This window comes from Amphiprion ocellaris, chromosome 3, assembly GCF_022539595.1.
Source record: "Amphiprion ocellaris isolate individual 3 ecotype Okinawa chromosome 3, ASM2253959v1, whole genome shotgun sequence".
NCBI classification, from domain to species: domain Eukaryota; kingdom Metazoa; phylum Chordata; class Actinopteri; family Pomacentridae; genus Amphiprion; species Amphiprion ocellaris.
Window position 1 is genome coordinate 34,358,244 of NC_072768.1, and position 22,069 is coordinate 34,380,312.

Consider the following 22,069-nt stretch of genomic DNA (forward strand, 5'->3'; position numbering starts at 1 on the left):
CACTAAGCTCTGCTACTGGATACTGGCTCTTATTTTGAAAGTGACCCAAACATACATATTGTTTGTCCATCAATACATGTATGAGAAAGAGACATAAAGTTCCACTGTTAAACTCCTTTAAACATCAGGGAGATTTTGTTTTGACAGTCTAGTACAAGGGGAAGTGATGAGGTGGTGTGTTTATTTTGAAAAGCCAGCCTATTTCAAATACGGCATACTTTTGAAACATTTCAGATTTTTATTTATTTTATATATTTTTGGTAGTGTAGTGTTCCTACCTTTTTTTGGATCTAAATAGGGGCTTTTACTCTGAAAACCCTACATCCTTCCTTTTTTCAGCCTTTTAGGGTCTTGTTCCGTTTTAAAGAAAAGTAACAACATGCAGCTGCTATAAATCCTTAAACCACTGGTACCTGGGAGAGACTCTTATTTTGAAGTTTCACACGACAGATGTGGAGCATCTATATCTATATTGGTTGGGGGACACGTTAGAACCTGTTAGAAAAGTTTAAAACCTGGTAGAACATGTTAAATGACTCATTGTTACATGAGAATGTTATTTTTTTTTCTAATTTACAATTTTTTTGAAGGTTCCAGTAAAATTGCAAGGTTTTCGGGATGTTTTAACTCTTACACTAACCTGGTGATGGGACAAAGAAGCTTTTTGTGTTTTCAAATTCTCATGTGTTCATCGAATCCAAGGTTTTTTATTTTGGCTTTGCAGCTGTGAAGTTGTTACTGATGGAAATTGGAGCTTTTGTTCAGATGGACCTTTCAAAAACCAGCCGAGGTGCTTCAAGGCTAGAACCAACAACTTTATGAAAGAGGTCTTTACATTTCATGGTTAAATAGGAGACACTGTACCAAAGTTACAAAGGTTGTAATTTTAATAAGGCCAGAAAAGACACCAACCCAGCACACTTTAGCTTGAAAGAAGTGTTCAGCAGAGGGTACTTTTTTTTAGCAAGATCCCTGAATAATTAAACGCTGTCGGTGATAAGGTCATTGGCGTTAAAGCAGGAGCTCCGGTCTTATCTGAAACACTCAACTCCTCTGATACTCGACTGTGTTGATGCCGTCAGCAGAGCAGCTCAGGATTCTCTCCTTTGATGCCGTCATCAGGATGTCACGTCTCTTTTGCCTTTGAAAGGGTCTCACTCAGGTTTAACATCCTCAAACTGTCCACCCATGCAGGTCCGTCATGTTTAAGTAAATCCTTATTCTGATAGATTACCCATCAAGCTTCCATGGCGGTACTTGTGACAATTTAAAGCAAGTCTATGAAAATTGATTACCTATAGATCAATAGCTGTCTGGTGTCAGAGCTCTTCGTACTGTAGTAGAGCAGTGAGTGATGCTGACAGCTAAAGACTGTATTGATTCTTGGGCTTTTTAACGTAATGCTGTTGGGTTTAATGGGAGGAAAACTTACAACAGTAACAAAACTGCACTTTTACGTTGTGGTGAAAACTTGGACTCAAAAAATTACTGTTAGTCATCTGTGTAAAGAAAAGTAACTGGATTTCTTACTTTGCACATAAGTTTTTGTAATATTGACAGAGTACAAGTCTCCAAGCCAATAGATGATAAAAGATCTTATACTGTTTGTGTTGGAAATTAGGACATTTTTATTACAAATCAGATGTTGTTACGAATGCAAAAGATAATGTGTCCAGGTCAGCTTGACCTGATGATGGGAACAGAGAAGGAGAGAGCTTTTGTTTTTCTCTTTAGTTTTTGGAAATTACGGCTTGTTTTTGTTCTGTGAGAACATTGAGTTAAAGTTCCCTTTTTTTTAAGAAGAGACACATTAAAGAGATTAATATCATTACCATTATGTGTTGTGGAAGTTCAATGAGGTCGAGAGAGGATGAGGAGGCAGAAACAGAAACACTAAGGACTCAGATGACTTAGGTTGTGAGTACTTTTTACTGATATCAGGAGAAGTGACACCGACAGAGCAGCAGTACATGCAAGCAATGCCAGCATCAGTTCTGAGGATTCTCTCTGATCTTCAGGTATATGTTGTAGTTCGGATAGGGGCCAGATTCAGATTTTGATTACAGACCATTAAGGAGACAACTTGTCTGCTTAGTCACGTCAGAATAGACAATATCTAGCCTTGACCAGAGCAGAGAGTCCTGGCAGATGTTCCTTCTACAGCGTCTGCCTGTTGGAAGATAATTTGAAATGACGTCAACTAACGGCTGCGAGGAAATACCTTAGAATGGGGAACGAGTAAATTTCCCTTCTCATTATGTACCATTATCACTATTATTACTATAAATATTTATATTAATAAGTAATGCATGCTAAATGTGGAAATGAGGAATTAAATTATGAATTATTAAACGTATGATTATAAACACATGTAGATCTCTTTTTCCACTGTAATGTGGCGGTTACGGATGTCAATGACTAATTGCTATCAATTAATAGTTTAATAGATTAAAATATGTATTAATCATTACTGATAAGGCTGAATATGTATGCTATGCAGTTTAATAGTCAGTAAATGTAGTGTAGATTTGCTGTCGTGTCTCTTGGTTTCACCAGTTTTAGCTTTTTACTGTTTATTTAGATGGAGTTACAGGTGTGTTTGCTGACCACCCATAAAGGTCTAAAAAAAAAACAAGCGCACCTCCCTGCTGCCTAGATGCTAATTGATGAACTCTGCAGCATCAAATTGCAAAAAAAAAAGGTGTCTAGTGGCAGTCTGGTTTTGCTAGCTACCTGAGGCTAATGCTAAGCTAATGCTAACACAAGTCAGGAGCTGAGTTTCTGTCAGCAGAAAGCAGCAGCAACATTCAAACTGTGATGAAGAATATTTGTGTCGCTCTGTTCTAAGTATAAATCCATTTTAAAACTGTCAGTAAATACCGACGTATTTCCTGGACTGAGAAAGTTTCCACACCAGTGTTTGTGAACATCTTTTTCAACTGAGCAGCTGTTTGCAGCAGCTGGACTAACGTTAAAACTACACAGAACAAGTCGCTCTATCATGTAGATCAGTTACGTTTTCTGTATAACCTGGTGTTTGGTTTATCTGTTCTTCAAGTCCAATTTTACTGTGAATATTAACCTTCTCAACTCCATTTTTTGCTGCTCTTAGCACAACCATGGCTAAAAGTAGACAGAACTCAGAAATGTCTATTATGTAATATGACACAGTGATAAAGTCATAAATCCTAAAAATGAAAGTTTAATTTCTTCATTTATTGTACAAATATTGGACATTTTCCAAGTGCTTCTAGGTGCTTATGGCCGTTTTTTAAAGAAGACATGTACAATAAAGTGACGTGGTAGAAATGTCACAGGTTTCGTCAAGTTTTCCAACAGAAAACAAATGATTAATTCAACTTTGTTTCCCAACTTTAACCATCGTACATAAAATTGCAGTTGATTGTTTCTGGCTCTGATGAAAGGTGTGATGCTGGTGCTTTTGTGTTTTTTTTTTTAACCCTTTGATGCACAACATAGATCAAGAGATACCCATTTTCCATTGAGTTTGGGTCACTTTTGACCCATGTTGTGCGTCAAAGTGTTAAGATAGCATGCTGTCAGATGAGTTTGGGGTTTCAAGGGTCAAGTGTCAATAGTTTAAAGGGTATTATCAGCATATGGTAATGTCCACTGTATTCCAGTCATTTCAATGATAAATCAATTGCTGATTTCTATTGTGGCCGACTATCACTTCAGGAAATTGCTGTAAAGATCGAATCCCTAGAAATTAGATGTGTAGGACTGTATACAAAATAAGCTATTTAGCTGGACAGGCTTTTGCATTCTATTCCTTACACTTTTTTCCAATGGTGTTGGTTTGGAAAATCAAAATACAGCGATATTGAGGAGAACTATGCATCTCTAATCCCTATTTTCCATGGTTTCAACTCAGACTAAAAGGTTTTTATGGTTTATGTCTGGCACAAACTTTCAGCCCCAAAACCTGCATGTTATAAACTGAAAATACAAGGCACTAGTCTATTTTTGACTTGCTTGTGTTCACCTTGAGAAGCACTTCATGCATCAAAAACACGCCAAGAGGGAACTCAGAAAGATTTGTGCTTGGGAGACTGTAATGCTGTGATCCATGAAAGACACAATAAAGGAAAATAAACTTTCTACAGAACTTTTGCAGACAATTTCCTGTTCAAACCTTTGACCAAGTCACGTGTTTATAGCATCGAATAATAAATGACATTCTTGTTTTGCAGGTCTACGAGAGAGGAACCAACGTGGAGCAGTTTGTGACCCGTTTCCTGCTGAAGGAGTCGGCCAATCAGATCCAGTCTCTCCTGAGCTCCGTGGAGAGCGCCGTGGACGCAATTGACGAGCAGCACAGCCAATCAGGGTGAGCCGAGGACAACATCGGCGGCTGTCATGTGTGAAATTGGAAATGTGCTTGTTCGTGACTGTGCACGTGTCGTGGCATTATGTGTGGAGTGTCAACGGCTATAGTAGAAACCAGGAAGTGCTTTCAACTCAAATCTGCTTTGGCTAAAATGTCTGTCACTCTCAAACACACACAGAGACACTCATTTTCATCTCTTTTATCAAAATTATATCACCTTCAAAAAGTTAGCAGCCTCACCGAACAAACAGGAGAAGGATTGCTCTTTTTTGCATTACTTTTCAACAGCAGTCTCCTCTGACTTCAGTGCACTTGGTCGACTAATATTCAAGCTTCACTATCCTTTCATTGAGGAAAGTCACATTTTGAGCTTCCAGATTCTCCTCAATAGCATGCATGACTTTATTATTACTCTGAAAATGACACAAGTGGGATTTCAGTTTCAGTTCAGTTCAACCAAATGGATGGAAGCCAGACAGTACTTCAAAAAGTTCTTGTCTTCACCTGGAAACGTCACAGGAGAAAGATTTTTCTTGCTATGTTTTTTAACATAGTCTCCTTTAAATTCGGTACACTTGGTCCACCGATGTTCAAGCTTTTATCTCCCTTTGGGGAAGAAGGTCACATATTGAGCCTCCAGATTCTCCTCAACAGCTTGCATGACCTTTTCATCACTCTGAAAATAGCAATTTCGGTTTAGGACACAGAAGTCCGATGGTTCAGGTCTAGTGTGGGGACTTACTCTTGTTTTTGTTCAGGCTGAGAACTTTATGAAGTAACCTCGTAGATTAATTTTGGTTTAATTTATTTATCTTCATTTGTATATTTTTCTCCTTGTCTAAGTGTACATTTTTGCGCTTGGTGTTTGAAGTAACTGCTCTACACTTGTCTTGGATGCTGTTGACAAATGAACAATATAACAACTGAAAATTGTCAAAAAATGTTAAGTGTTATTTAACCCCATAGAGCCCAGTGTAGCGTGGGCGCTATGATTACATATTCATTTGGGGCGGTAGATTTGAAACCAGAGAAGACAGATTGATCATTCGTTTTGCATATAAAATCTGGGGAGTTAGACTAATATTTCACTCATTCCCCAGGTCTCAGAACGCTTTTTTGTTGCAGTGATGGGTTTGTAAAAATACACAATAAACACATTGCACAATGGTAGTCTTAAAGGATTAAAAGATTTCCCCTGTCAGACTGCATATATTGCATAATGAGTAAAATAATCTTGTCAAAATAGCAAAAAACTGAAAACTTGTCTTGTTACTTGCCACAAACCAAATTCTACAGATGTTAGAGGCCTTAAATGCTGATAAAGTGTCAACTAAAGACTGTATTTTTAGTAGAAAATATGAATACATCCATATATATATACACACTTACAGGAACTTTCTGGGCCTCCATTTAATCATCTGGATCTGATGGAAACTATTCTCTGTCCCCCCAATTTCATAGTTATGGGAGTTAGATTTGTGGAGATACTGAACCCTTAAAATGGCTGCTCAGGGTAAAAAAAATACGTAAATTCCCAGTTCTGAAACCATGAAATTCTCAAAATTCAGCCAAATGTTTTTACATAACTTAGTTTTAGGTTCAAATAATGACTATGTAAATAGATGTACCATATATTGCACAAACAGGAGTTACACCCCTTGTTTCCAGGTGATTAAGCCAGTTCTCCAAAAAACAAAATATTACTTTTTGTTTGCTCTAAAACTTTTTCTCTTCCCTACACTTCTTTCTCCTTCTCCACCTCACTGTATTTCAGTCATCTACCTGCCAAGGTGAGTCCACGGATGTCAGAGAGGCGTCCGGTAAACACCGTCCCTGACTATCCCCCGAACAACAGAGTCAGCACCAGGGAGGCTGTCAGGACCATCAACACTGCTTCAGGTGACACACACAACACAACACACACAGTCACAAACACAAACACACACACCCTGATTTTATGGTCGATGGCCGTCTGTCTCACGCTTCTATGATTAGGGTCGTATCCACCACCTTCAGTGAGTTTACATCACTCTGGGTGAGCAGAAGTCAAGTTCTAAGTGCTTTTCAGCAGTTTTTCATCCACTGTAAACACTCACACACAGCTGTATGTGATGTACTCTCCTCTGTAAAGACCCTTCAATCAGCCACCTGCACAGGTCTGATGCAGCCTTCTTACAGCAGGAAAGTTCTCAGAGAGTTGAGGGAACGGGGAAGAAAGAGTGGAGGAAAGTGTAGAGAGGTGGTTAAATTCTTAAATGATGAAAAAAACGCATCCAGTTGCTGTTTTTATCCAGAAGCTATAGTCTACAGCTGCGGTCTCCAACCTTTTTTGCACCACAGACCAGTTTCAAGCAGTAATCTTTTTTTTGGCATTGTTGTTATAAAAAGTGTCCTAAGCAAATGAAATGATTTTTTATGGCTAAATAATGTTTATTTTTCCCTTTCTCAGCCACTCCCTATTTTCAAAAAAGCTCTCCAGAGATGTTTGTTCTTTATTGATTTTGGCAGGGGTGACGGCTTAATTAACGGCCGGGCATGAAAACTGACAGTCAAGTGCAGGAAACAAGCTAACCCTAACCCTTTGAGTACAGTCAGCACGAAACAGCTAAAATCTGCTGTGTCGTGTTGTTTTTGTGCGTCACAGCAGCCTAAAGCAGACTCCAGATTGACTGATTAGCTGGTAATCTCTCCCTAGCGTACTCAGTCCTCCTCTCGCCCTCATCCTCCACCAACTGCCAGTTAACGTCGCTCTGCAAACCCAACTCGACACTCGGCAACTCGCACGTCGAAGCAGCGACACTTTAAAGGTCACGGACGTGGCTTCACTTAATCGCAATGCAAACTCGGAACATAAACAGCGGAGGCTCAGGTGAGAGGAAAGTCAAGGGGCAGTCAGTCACTTCTCAGATGTTGGTATTGACGAGTTAAAGGTGAAGAGTGTAGTTTCAGGGTCGGCGTGTCATTCAGCCTCCATTTGCAGGATTAGAAAAGAAGAAGGTTATTTCTTGACAAGTTTAAGCCGGACTGGAAACTACCGACATGCTGTTGGAAACACTGTCAATGTCAGAGAATGCAGCTGTTGTGCATCTTTAATTAGTTACGCTGTGGCTAGCAGATGTTGTATAGTAGAGGTAATAGTGAACATGTTTATATTTACCACACTGAACATGTTCAGACAGCAGCACTGACTCTCTGCTACATATGATGCTGCAGGTACTAGAGTTGAGCGGTATGTTGTTTTTCAATTATCTAACCTGTTTCAGAAAGTCTAACAACTGGTGATTGTAGATACATTCGCAAAAGTGTTGTACGCTTTTTAAAAAAACACTAATTTCAATTGGATTTTTCTGTTCTTTTGCTGTCTGTTTGTTACCGTTTCCTTCATGTTGGGAAACCACAACCTCCGAGCAGCAAGCTCACTGGAAATGTCAAGTTTTGCAGAGGGTGCAGCGAAGCAACCTTGCTAGTTTTTTGCTTTCAATAATGCATTTTAATGACAGTGCTTATCGCAATGCATGCAAAAAACCCACCACAATTCTACCTTGTACCATTTTGAGGAAACACCAGAAATGTATTTTTCATGTAGCCCCACCCACTATGACTATATTGGTTTAAAGAAATATAAACAAGCCAGTACGGCTGGCCCGAAAAGCAATTTCTGGGCTCCGGATATTCAGCCTGATTAATGACGAATATCCAAATATTCGGATCGGTTCGTAACGTCCGACGGTGGGGAGGGGGAAGACGAAGGAACGAGCCGAATATTTGGATCGGATAGTAATGTCTGACGTGGGGAGATGGGGGTAGTTGAATATTCGGATCTCAAAAATATTCAGATACCACTGTAACGACCAAATATTCGGATATTTGGACATTCGGACCTTTGGGTTCGGCCTTACAAGCCAGAACTTTTTTTACCCCAGTAGTAGAATGATAATGTGGTGCTGTTTTCATCAAATTATGTGCACATTGAAGGATTTTTGTGTGTTTTTCCCTGCTGAACACAAAGCAATCTGTAGTTTCCAAATGGTTCATATCATGAACAACTGACACATTCAAGTTCTCTCTGCTGTTAACACAATGCTGTCAGTTTTGAAGATCCAATCCTTCAGTTAAATTATTGTGAGCTTGTGAGATGTTGTGTCACCTTTTCAGATCCTAATCGTGGCAGGGAAACTTGTCATTTAGGTGAAGGGTCTTTGCTCTAGCTTGGCTTTTAGCTGCTAACTAGCGTTTTCTATTTGGATCAACTCTGCAGTGATAAGGAGACACTGTTATCAAACGTGATGCACCACATTTGTAGAGCTTTTGTACCAAAATGTGGTCCTATCTACACTACAGCTGCAATGATTTGTCAGTTGTCAACTAATAAATTAATCGCCAACTATTCTGATGTGATGTGAGCCATTTTAAAAGAAATAATCTGCCAAATTTGTCAAATTCCAGCCTCTTAAATGTGAATATTTTCTGATTTCCTTTCTCCAAAAACAAAACATTTGAGGGCAACATCTTGTGCTTTGGGTAACACTGATGGACATTTATCACCATGTTCTGACATTTTTTAGAGCATGCAACTAACTGATTGAGAAAATAATTGACAAATTAATCTACAATGAAAGTAGTCGTTTATTGCATCCCTAATCCCTAATCTGCACACTTTATGGCTGATGATGGTAATTAACTGAACTAATACACCAGCAACTCAAACTCTACATTGTAGTGCAGCTTGGAATTGCAATTTATAGGATAATTATTTACTGAATTAAATTCTCAAGAAGGCAGACCATTAAATTAGGCAAAAAAACCAAAAAACACCCTAAACAACTAAGCAAACAAAACAGACTCAACCAATACCCAATATGTCCGTCCAGTTGGCCCTCTCTCACACGGTTCAGAGCCTCGAATCTGGTAAGTTAACACAACTCCTGGCGTGCTTCTAATGATTTAATAATAGAGTTGGATCACTGAGATTGGTGGCAACCATTCTTAAACTTCAGACTGATCCAATTCTGCAAGGAAAAGCTGAAAACATACAAACTCTACATTGTTGTAAAGTGTACATGCATGATGAAGAATGGTCCATAGTCACTGTGTTTGCAGAGTGAATAGGACACAATGAAATAAGCTTTAACCCACTTTAAATAGGAGAAAATTAGAAAATAAATAGTGGCAATGAAAGTTGATACTGTAGTGATCCACCATTAATTCATCAGTGCACAAGAAATACTGATCTGATGTCTTTGATGTCTTATTAAAGAGTGTTGGACTCCATTAACACATCTCCGGTTATTCAAGCTACAGTGGACGTTCTGTAAAGTTATGGTTTGCTCTACAAAATACAGTATTTTAAAAATCACTTGCAATGTTTAGACAATGTGAGTCATATTTATGTAAGAAGCAGCTCTAATGACGCTTTTAATATGATTTACTGATGTGAAAATACGACACAATCTAGTAAATAATTTCTCCTGGAGTGTAACGGCACATAAGCGTACCTTTGTGGTGGGACGACAACTTCTAAAAATGTCATTCTCTGTCTCTGTGGTCAAATATGACTGAGTGCTGTCGAGTAAACTTACACCAACACTAGAGATGCTGTCACAGCCATTATCGATTTGTCGAGTGATCAGCCGAGCAGAGATTGATCCGCTGTGGTTTAATAAACAAAGTGTCCCCAGCGACATCAGTCTGGGTCGTCTCCTTTCACAGGTCACATCTGATACAACATGTATGCCATAAATACCGAGAGCTCAGACTTCAACATGGAAAAAACAACAAATTAAGCTCGTATGAGTTTGTTGCTTTGACGGGATTTTTGTGATTTATGTCTTCACTGATGCAATTAAGCGAAAAGAGAGCCGCTACCAGCTGCGATGCCTTCAAGCCTCTTCGTTCTCGCTCAGCCTTTTGATTCTGACAGCAAACTACTGAGGAACAGTTTACAGTTTGTACTATACCCTGGAGACAGATTCCTATACATGATACACACTGTGTGATGACAAAAACAACACAGATCTTGTTTTGTTTGCATGAAACCTGGTAACACACTGATGCTGCCTGCTCAGACAGGAAAAATAAACGCAGGAAATAGAGAATATCACTGAATTTGTGTGCACTAACAGCATCTGTAACCGTGGATACCCAGCTTAATGTACTGTGCAACTCACTGATTGCACTGTACATAATAGTTGAAACATAAATGTGTCTAACGCTGTAAAGTGACAGAGCAGTTGTTAGTGGAAAATTCTTTACTTCCATTATTTTTTTTGGAAGCCGTTCCCTCCTCGTACTCAGGGGAGTAGTTTGACATTCTGGAAATAGCTCTTATTCACTGTCTGGCAGAGTTAAATGATACCACTTTTAAATCTGTTCACTTAGGAGGTGCCAATTTCTGTACTTTTATACTATAAGTACAGCAGAAAAAGATTTAGTATGTCCCAACACAAAGGTAGTACACCAAAAATACCCAGATTTCCAACTACATTTGTCCTTTTCTGGCAGTTCTGGCAATATATGTCATGCTGTACATAAAATAGTATATCTTGGTTGTATTAATACTTAATGCAGTACTACATATTTTGTCAGGGCCACTGCAGTACGTATTCAAAGTGAAAAAGTGATGTGGAACCAGCAGCCAGTTAGCTTAGCTTAGCATAAAGAACCGGAAACAGCAAGACTGGCTCTGTCCACACTGAAAAATTTACCTTAAAGTCAGGACTGTTGTGACCATAATATAATAGCTGACAATAATTTCCATATAAGTTATTACAATTTAAAGTCTAATTATCATTTTATGCTTATATTAGGTTGAGGTTAGTGGTATTAGGGGCTTTGGAAAGCCACCTTTCAGCTGTAAATCCAACAAAATCACCTTGGACTCTCCTTTTTTCATTTGGCTTCCAACCAAAATATGTCCAGAGTGGTGCTGTGGCTGACTTTAATGTTAGCAGATGCTCAATTAATTAACAATAAAATAGTATTGGTTGCATATTAGGAGTTGGGTGTTATTAGATAAAGAGTTAGTACCATGAAACAATAGCAAAGGAAAGAGGCACAAATGATGGAAATGTGGCATGAAAATATGAAATTAGTGTGAGTTTGATCCAGATATTTTTATGCAAGTGAACACAAGTGAAACTGATGATTATGAAGAATGATCACAGTCATCTCAAGTCTTAGTCGGGTAATTATTACTCCACCAAGGAGGCATTGGTTTGTCCGTCCATCTGTGTGTCTGTTATCAACATTACTCAAAAGCAGATTAACGGATTTGGATGAAATTTTCGAGGAAGGTCAGAAATGACACGAGGACCAACTGATTTGGCAGTGATGCGGCTTATAGTCTGGATCCACGGGTTTTTTTAAAGATTTCAGCCGTCGGAAATGATACGATAACTGAGCAGCCTTGGCGGAGTACTGCGCTCTCTGAGTACTTTTCTAGTCTAATAAATGTGACGAGCCTTCTTACAGAACCTCTTAGAATACACGAACATGTTATATATCATTTGTTTGAATAAATGTAGTATTTCTTGTATCGTAAATGTATTTTACTATATTAAACTCATTCTGACATTATTAAACTGTTATAAACTCATCTGTGTTCATTACAATTGAACACACAGAAGCATTTTCTTCATGAAAATAATCGCTTAGTGTCTGAAAATGGTTTAGATGTAATAAAGTATGTGCAAAACTGATCCCAACCCTCTTTCTCCAGCCACTTGCTGCAGCTTGAGCACACCAGCTCACCTACAACTCTGCCTAAATGCTGCACAGGTTGTAATATTGGAGTTATTCGGCCGTACATGACTGACCTGGAAAAGAACTTTGACACAAAAAATCCCACCCTTGGTTCCTTAGGTTTGTTAGATACTAAAAAAACAAGATATAAACACGTTAACAAGGAAAGAAATGTTCACTTAAGGGCAAGGAGTCAACATTATAAAGATGCTTTGCATTTGGTGAAAGGCACAAATGTGTTAGCTTTGACAAGGAAGAATATTTAGAATAAAATAAACAATCTCTGCTATAACAGTAGAGCAACAATTAATCTGTTAGGCAACTAATGATTCAATCAACAATTATTTAAACCTAAATGTAAAAAGGACTTTTTTTTGGCCGAGGCACAGAAACATAATGGGATCTTGAAATATTCAAGCACATAACTCACCTGTAAAACCACAACATGGCATTTTTAGACTGCATTTTTATATGAATTTAACAAGATAAAATATAATTTATTGGATTTAACAGGTGCTGGTAGGCAGATCTTTATTCCTTATGTGTATAGCCAAGCTTGCTGCTTCCAGTCTCGGTGCTAAACTAAGCTAACTGGCTGATCGCTTCATATATACTGTATAAATAGAAGAGGGAAATAAATGTCAGACTCTCTTTAAATGATAGTAAAATGGTGGAGTTTTGACACTGCGGTTACTGGTGCTTGTTATGTGCTGTAAAATATTTCATTTACATCATGACACCAGCAGGAATATAGTCCTCGCTTTATACCTTCAAGCTGCTAAATTATTGATTAAGCTGCCTTTGGGCAAATAGAAAAGGTTGTGTTTACTTTAAATTGCTCACTGCTGGATATGTGGTCCTTGACCGTGTCACGGATACAGATGTGTTGGTGGAGGTAATATGAGCCAGAGATGACCCAGACTCCTGACAGTGACATACCAGTCCAATAAAGCCCAGTCTGAGAGCTGCTGGGTAATAAAGTGGCCTCCAGTGGATCCAGTATACGACCACACTCATACAGCCGAGCTACAAATTTACTTTAGCTTCTCTATTTGTATCCAAATGCAAAAAACATACTAAGTGCACCTTAAATTAACAACATAAACAACTGCAAAAACCCTCTTGTTCCTCTGAGATTGTCTGATGTGAATGAAAAAAGATCTGAAAACACATTCTAATTAGAAAGCTCCTCTGGTAAACCATCTTAGTTAATGAAGCGGCTCTGCACTAAAAGCAAAAACGTACTGAATTTAGGCTTTTTCCATCTCATTTCAACCCCTTTTTTCTGTTGCTCTCATTGAAAATTAATGTTCAAAGCCTTGTTCAAAGTGCATATTATATATAATTCTGTGGCTCTGTTAAAAAATAAATGGAAAAAAAACAACCTATCATCTGACAGAAAAACGTCAATACAGAAGAATTTTTGCTTTTTGCCAGAACAGTGCGTGACGGAGAAGAGAAGCTCGTTTCTGTTCTCAGCCATCAAAGCGCAGAAGCAATAACAGGTAGATGGCATTCAGAAAGTTTCCACGGCAGCGACAGGAGTTGCTGTGATGTTGAGGAATTAAAAAGTTTCTCGCAGTTCTTCGGTTTCGTTGTTGCACAGAAGGAAAAGCGATTCATGACTCGTACAAAGGCGACATCTCAAACCAACTGATTTTTGTAGTTCTTCCTGTTTGAGAGTCCAGACATCAGTCACCCGTCAGAGGAGGGCATCCTGGATGTGTTTGAAGACAAAAGGCCACTGAAGTAATCTGCCACAAATTTAACTGAGACTTAGGTTTACATTTTGGTTTAGATCAGCCCACTTTCTTCAAACTCCTGTGCATCATCTGTTCAAACCCCCTTTAGATGAAAATTGACTTTTTTTTACCTTGTTAACAAGCCATTGTTTTGTTTATGTATCCTAGGAGACACATTGAGTAAACAAACAATATTATTTCCACCTTGAAAGTGTAGTGTACCATCGCAAAAACACAGATTTACACTTCTAATTTCATCTAACCCCAATACGTTTGTGGATGTTTTTGGTTTTCTTCAACTTTTTTGTCACTGTGGGCTAATTTTTAACTGCAGTTTAAAGTCCTGCATCTCTATGGACACCGCACAACCATGAATAGAAGGAAAGAGAACTTTAAAAATGGATTTTGTGCAGTATAGCACAGTTATGACAGAAATAAAAAAAAACAAAAAAAGTAGTTTCTCTATTTATTTTACCAAAAAATACATTTAAAAAAACCTGGATTGAACATTTACGACATTTTTCCAGATGTTCACAGGTGTAACCAATACTGGAAAACTACAATACATCCTCTGCATACTATAGATTCTTTACTATTTGCATTTTTGATTTGTTTCTATACTTGTCTCAAATCTGCTCTGTGTAAACACTGCCTACTGTCCAACCCAAGTCCTGAATTTTTGTCATGTGACCGTATGGTACACCTGACTCACTCTTAGTGTCTTAGTTGCACTGAGAAATGCAGATTTTTTTGTTTTTTACAGAATCTGGTTGCAGCTGGTTTATTTATGACAATTTTTTAAAAGAACCATATTAAATACAGTGATTTTGCTGAAATATCACAAATATAGGCTTTGATTTGATTCATTTCCCTGACAAATGAGTAGTTTAAGGATCGTCTCAAAGTCAAACATATAATTTTTTCTGTTTTTATAGTGTGGTGGTCTGATAAATGGTGTAATTATTTTTTTCTTTTTTAAGACAGCATGACTTTCCAACCAGCCAGCAGGTTTTGAGGTTCAGATGAATTCGGGAGAGAATTATTTTAATAGAAAACATTTCTAAAACTGTAACTTTGGTGCACAGAGATGAGTTTTTAGGGATTTAGCCAATAACTAGACAGGGACTCTTGGTCTTCCCTCTAAAACCTCACAGTTTCCAGCTTCATCTGCACCACTGCTGGGTCGCTGTGAGGTTTGGTGCCTTTTTTCAGGGCATAGAAGCAAGAAATGGTGACTCACAGGAGGTGAACCAGTCCAATATCAGACCAAATGACACATCACTGTGCAATAAGAGCGCACATAAAAGACATTTTGGTCCTCATTTCAACAAACATTTGCATGTGGCAGCTCAGGGCGACTCTGAACATCATCGGGTTTGATTTCAGCCCAAAGTGTCGTCACATTAATGGCTATTCAACAACAGAACGGCTGGACGGAGGCTGCAGCTGAAGTATTAAACGCTGCCTGATTGCAGCACGTCCCGTCTCGCTCCAATAACTGTACAGCCTCCGCGTTCTGATTAAGACATTTTGTCATATTACACCAAATTGCTCTGGTCTGGTTTTTAATCTGCCGCAAGTTCAGCCAGTTTGTCACTTTAGCATTCGGCCAGACTGAACTGTCCTCAAGCAGCTTCATTTCCACATCCCAAAAAGCAGTTTTTCACCCAGATGTGCCCTGTTTTCTTGTTATTTCCAGAGAAATTGAGGGGATAAAATGTCTGGAGTTGCATCCAAGTGTTGAATTAGCATTTGGTAGCTGTTCATTGAGGCTTTTAACATGTGGTCCAAACAAGTGTTGATTCAAGTGAAGGAGGCCATCATTAGGATGAATAAAAAACAACAAATAGACCTGTCAGAGATGTAAGGATTGTCCAAATCAAGTGTTTCTGAAAATTAAGGAATCTGCTGGTGAGTTCAGCAACACTGAAACTCAGAAAACCACAGAAAATGGCTAAAATGGATGACTGTCAAATTCTTTCCTTGCTCAAGAATAAACACTTCACAACACCTAAGTCAAGAACATCCTCAAAGAAGCGGGTAATAGAACCTTACAAAGGACTGTTTCCTTCATCCAACTCCGGCTGGATTTCTAACAATAACGCCCAATGTCCGCTCCCAAAAAATGTCTTATTCGCACCATGTTCTATTGACAACTGCAAATAGACACAGACAGAAAACAACCAGAAAAAGACAAAAAATACCACAAAAAGACACAAAACAACCACAAAAAGACATGAGACCAAACAGGAAAGAGCCACAAACTACCATGAAGAAACAAAAAAAGATAGTAAATTAACACAGACACAAAACAACTACAAATAGACACAAAAGACCATAAAAAGACAAAAACAACCATAAAAAGAAGAAAAAATACACAAAATGGACACAACAAACCATAAAAAAGCACAAAACAACCACAAAAAAGACTTCAGAGACAGAAAAGAGAAAAACTACAATAAAGAGACACAAAACAACTGCAAATAGACACAAAAGACCACAAAAATATAGAAAACAACCAGAAAAAGACAAAAAAAACACCCACAAAGGGACATAAAATTACCACAAAAAGACATAAAAAAGACCAAAGAAACAGAAAAGAGCCAAAAACTACCATGAAGAAAAGAAAGATAGAAAATGAACATAAAGAGACACAAAGCAACGTAGAAATAGGCACAAAGGACAATTAAAGACAGAAAACAACCAGAGAACGACAAAAAAAACTCAGAAGGAGCTTCACATATTTATAGATCAGGGCTTCATGGAGCGTTAAAGTGTTGGAAAACACGTTTTTTTACCGTGTGGTATTAATAAAGAAACACTTATCTGTCATTAATAATGCAGTAAAATTACTATAATTTTCAGTAGAATAGTGATTCTAGGGCTTTTTGTACACATTTCATATGGTTTTACATAGTATTCTATTACATGCGTTCAGAAAGAAGTGCTTTATCGTTGAAGGAGAGTTTACTTTGACCAGGAGAACAGAACACAGATTGGATATCAACATTTTGCACTTGTGTCGTCATCAAGTCTCGTCTTTTTCCATCTTTACTGGGAACAACTGGGAAACTTGTCCGCTTACTTCAGTGCTTTGCTCTTGTCTTGTAAAAAACTGCTTTAATCTTCTTTTCACCGTCATTTGTTGAATCCATCCGTCTTGTGTTAAATCCCAGGACATGCAGTTTATATGTGCATTTGCAAGATCTGCATTGGGTCTTGTTGCGTCCTAATCCCAACATAGTCCTCTAGAAGGTATATTATTGTCTAAGTCTGCCATCAACAGATACCTTTATGAAACTAGATATCTACAGAGGGTTTACCTCAAGATTCAAACCCATATAACACTCAAGAACAAAAAGGACAGACTAGACTTTGCTCGAAAACATCTAAAAACACCTGCCCACTTCTAGAACTAGATTCATTGGACAGAGGAGATCGAGATGAACTTGTGAAACATGGTGTTTGACTGCCAATGGAACTGGATCACTGGCGTTTATTGATGATGTTACAGCTGATAGAAGTACCAGGATGAATTCTTAAGTGTGCAGAGCTTCACTTTCTGCTTCAATTCAGTCAAATGCTGCTAAACTGAGGGGAAAGATTGATATTAACCCAAAAGATACAGTGACAGCAACCCAGTAGCTTCTTAAAGCAAAGAAATGAAATTATGCTGGAGTCAGTCACTTGACCTTAACCCAACTGAACTGCTTTTCTCTGACTGAAGATAAAACCGAGGGCAGAAAAACCCACAATCTCGGTATTCAATGATGTCAATGAGTCAGTCATTTGCTAGACAGGATTTGCATGCAATTATTTTAGAAATAATTTGTGTATTTATGATTTTTGTTAATTATTTTTCCCAATTACTTTAGAGCCTGTGAAAGTGGAGGGGCAATATAATTCCTAAATGGTTAAAGCAATGTTTTTGTTAAGCTCGAGGAATTAAAGCTCACATCTCAATTGCTTCATTTCAAATCCATTGTGGTCATGTGCAGATGCAAAATTAAGAAAACTGGGTCACCGTCCAAATGATTATGCCCCCACTGTAGGGTTTTTTTTCCATTATTAATACACAGCAAACAGAGAGAGTGTATTTGATAATATAATATAATATAATATAATATAATATAATATAAATTTCCCCATTGAGAGATCCACAAAGTTTAACTTTGCTTGTCTTCTTTCTTATCTTAACTCTTTTAAACTTAATTTAACTCAACTCATCCCATCTCAACTCAAGTCGGCTCAATCTTATCTTAATCTTAACTTAATTTTAACTTATATGTATCTTAACTGGATCTTATTTATCTTAACCTTATTTTTATTTTAGCTTAATCTTAATTTAATGTTAACTTAATCTTAGCTTAATCACATTATAACTTAATCTTATTTTATCTTAATCTCAATTTAAATGTATCTCAATTTTATTTTTGCTTAACTTAGTTTTATCTTAACTTAATCTAATTTTATTTTAGCTTAATCTTAATTGAATGTTAACTTAACCTTAACTTAATCGCATTATAACTTAATTGTATTTTATCTTAATCTTATCGTGACTTAATGTTATTTTAGCTTAAACTTAATTTAATTGCATCTGAACTTGATTAGATTTTGTCTTACTTTAATCTTAACTTAATCTTAACCTAATTGCATTTTAACTTAATTTAATCAAAATCTTATCTTCATTTTATCTTTATTTTGCTTTAACTTAACTCAGTTTTATCTTAACTTAACCTTATTTAAACTTAATCTTAACTAGAGTTTATTTTGTCTGAACTTAATCTGAGCTTAATCTTAACTTACTCGCATTTTACCTTCATCTTATTTTATATTAATCTTATCCTAATTTTATTTTAACTTAATCTTATCTTAATATTAATTTATCTTAACTTAATTCCATCTTAGTTGAACGTTGTTTCATCTTCATTTTATTGTAACTTAATCTTAAATTAATCTTGTTTTAACTTAATCTTATCTTAATATGTAAGAAATGCAACTATATATAATATATTAAATGCTTCACATAAAAATGAACTCTTATATTGTCAGTCATTCATTTTAGCATTTTTAGTTTCACTTTATTATCATGTCACAGGAATTGTCATAATTGTTGACATACATGTGCATCAAAGAACTCTTTTTCCCCTTTAATGTTTACTTTGATGCATTGTGACTCCTAAACCAGATAAATATGTAAAACCAGCCTGTTTTTCAGCCTCAGGTCTTTCTTTTCATTCTCATCTCACTTTTCTTTCCTCCCCCACCTCCCACCTCTCTTCTATACTGCCGGCTGTAAAGCAGCACTGACAGCTCAGGTCCTTGATGTCAGCCGCACTTTGTCTCCAGTCAGTACGAGTCGATTGATTAATGACTCCCAAATCCTCTCCCCCTCGACTTATAGCTACCTGCACTCCTATACAGTCGCCTTGAAGTTCTGTTATCGCGTCTGTTATCGCCATAACGCCGCATATAGAGAGACGTTTCTTCTGTGAACTGGAGGTGGAGGGAGAAAGGAAAAAAGACAAAGCAGTAAGTGAGAGATGGGTGGAATGAAGACAGAGTGAGGGAAAGAGAATAAGAAGCTAAAAATACCCAACTTTAAGTCGAGCTGCTGTATTGTGTGCAACGCTTCAGTGCGTCTCTGCTCTAAGTGTACCTGTCACTTTAGTGTTCAGGGCTTCTTCAGACACAATCGTGTACATTTTTATACTGTATGTGTCCCAGCTTGTGGATTATATCATAGTATGCTCTCCAGAGGGATGTTTTCTTGTGAGTCTTAATTGAAATTTCACTAATTCCTGCAGGACCTTACAGGAAATTCATGTCAAAGTGAGGTTTTGCTTTTGAATTAAACCTCCTTTTGTCTTGAGAATCAACCATCTGTCAGCAGCTGGGGACAAACTGAAATGATGAAAAAAACTAACTTCATAAGTGAGTAGTTGTAGTCTGTAACAAAGATCTATTTTAGGGGGAAAATAAGTTCTCACATTAAATTCAACATTCATTATCCCAAACATAAAGTCATGAGTTGTTTACCCTTTTAAACTAGAAATGGTTCTATATAAGCAAGTATTTACCATTTCCCCAAATGGCAAATTTACAAACTCTTCACATGAGACTCAAGCTTTACACAGTAGGATGCTCCATAAATGACAGACCGACACCCTGTTTTCCATTAGGCAAAAGACAACGTTTGACTTCATTGTGCAATCTTCTTCAATGTAACAGTCAAGTATCGACCAGACAACAAATATTAAACAAAACCAAAGCAAGACTGTGTTTTGTAGACTTTCAAAAATGGCAAAAATCGTGTCATTACAAAAAAACTAAATGTGGTACCCTAGTGTTGAGATGACTGAGAAAAATTCTGTACTAGCAAGTATGACTCTAGTGTTTAATAAAAGCTAAAGAAAAAATATCTTGGTTGCTAAGTTAACTACACATTCCTTTTGCTTACATACCTTGGTCTATTAGGCTACTTCACTGCAAGTTTCACTGCACTAAAGGCTGCATGCATTCAGGACCTTGTCGGAAATGCATGTCAAAGTGAAGCTTTGCATTCAACTTCAAACTCCGTTTATCCTCAGAATCAACCGTCTGTCAGCAGCTGGGGACAAACTGAAATGTCTCAAATAATTAAATAATAAGTTTAATCTTAATTTTGTTTGTAAATGGACGGACAGAGTGGCTAACATTAACCTAAGCTTTGACAGGATCCAATTCAGTGTTTGATACAGTAGATAAATAACACACAATGGATGTGCTTCTTGTAAAGGGGGCTTTTTTTAAACTACCATCTGTTCGTTTATTTTCTTCCATTTATCTGAAGTTGAGTCTCAGATGTAGCAGTCTAAACAGGGCATTCCAGATGTTCCCCTCTGCATTAAGGTTTTCCAGTTCCTCCTGGGGGACCCTGAGGTGTTCCGAGGCCAGATGAGATATGTAATCCCTCCAGTGAGTTGTGGGTCAACTGGGATTTCTTTCCAGTTGTCTAGAAAACCTCCAAAGGAAGCCATCCAGGAGATATCCTGATCAGATGCCTAAACCACCTCAACTGGCTCCTTTTGATGCAAAGGAGTCCTGAATCTCCTTGAAGCTGCCTCCAGATGTCCAAACTCCTCATCCTGTTTCTAAGGCTGAGTCCTGACACCCTATGGCGGAAACTCATTTTGAATATTTGTAGCTGTAGTCTTTCGGACATTACCCACAACTAATGGCCATTGATGAGGGTTGGAAGTTTTGAACTCCTCCTCAGCTCCCTCTTCACCACAAGAATTCACTACAACGCCTACATTACTGCTGATGTTGCATCAATCCCTCTGTCTGTATCATGCTTTATTTTCCCGTCACTCGTGAGCAAGATCCCAAGATATTTTAAGTCTTTCCTCAACCCCCAACTGAGACAGTTTCCAACAGAGAACCATGGCCTCAAATCAGAGGTGCTGACTCTTATATAAGTTGGTTAATACTCAACTGCAAACTAGTCTCAATTTGTGCTAAAGGTCACAGCTTGATGAAATGAACAGAATCACATCATCTGCAAAGAGGAGAGATGTGACGATGAGGTTCTCAGTCCAACCCGGTTTCATCTTGAGATCTTGCCCATGAATGTCATCAACAGGATCAATGACAAGGACAAACCCTGTTGGAGTTCAAGGTTTCTAAGCAACTGTAGTAAATTTACAATGCTTTCTTTGGAAATAATGTTCTATATTGTTATAGGCAGTGACACTGGGTGATATCCCCTAGAACCATAAACATTTTTTTCATTTCAAGAGTTTTTTTTCCCCCTGGATACGTTTTTTTTTTTTGGAAGGGGACTACATATGACACCAAACATCGTTGGTCTTTATAGAAGTCGAGTCTCGTAGCTTATGTATTTGCATAAAATATGTCCATCTTTCTGCTATTTTTGTCCATTTAAGAAACTAAAATGGCTTTATTATGCACATTTACCTATGTAACGATTTAATCAGGACTTGTTAAATACATTTTTGCATCCTTTTTTCTGGGTTACATGTTTAAAATTGATTTTGCATTATACAATGCAACAGACAACTAAAAAAATCATGGTTCTTGACCTTTAATGACATTTATTTAACATTAACTAGTAAGAACTTTTTACTTTTTGCAAAACTTTGTGTCATTTTGGTTGTTTGCACAGAATTCGAAACTCCATCCATCCATTATCTATACACCGCTTAATCCTCACTAGGGTCGCGGGGGGGGCTGG

General features: G+C 37.6%; 1 protein-coding gene across 2 annotated transcripts in view; it reads left to right on the forward strand.

The window, feature by feature from the left end:
• Positions 1-22,069, forward strand: part of necab2 (N-terminal EF-hand calcium binding protein 2) — a 233,004-nt gene that overhangs the window by 126,641 nt on the left and 84,294 nt on the right. For both annotated transcript variants that reach the window (XM_055008047.1, XM_055008046.1), the window contains exons 6-7: positions 4,215-4,351; positions 6,126-6,250. In XM_055008047.1, the coding sequence (XP_054864022.1) occupies positions 4,215-4,351; positions 6,126-6,250 (262 nt within the window). The remainder of the gene's footprint in view (positions 1-4,214; positions 4,352-6,125; positions 6,251-22,069) is intronic.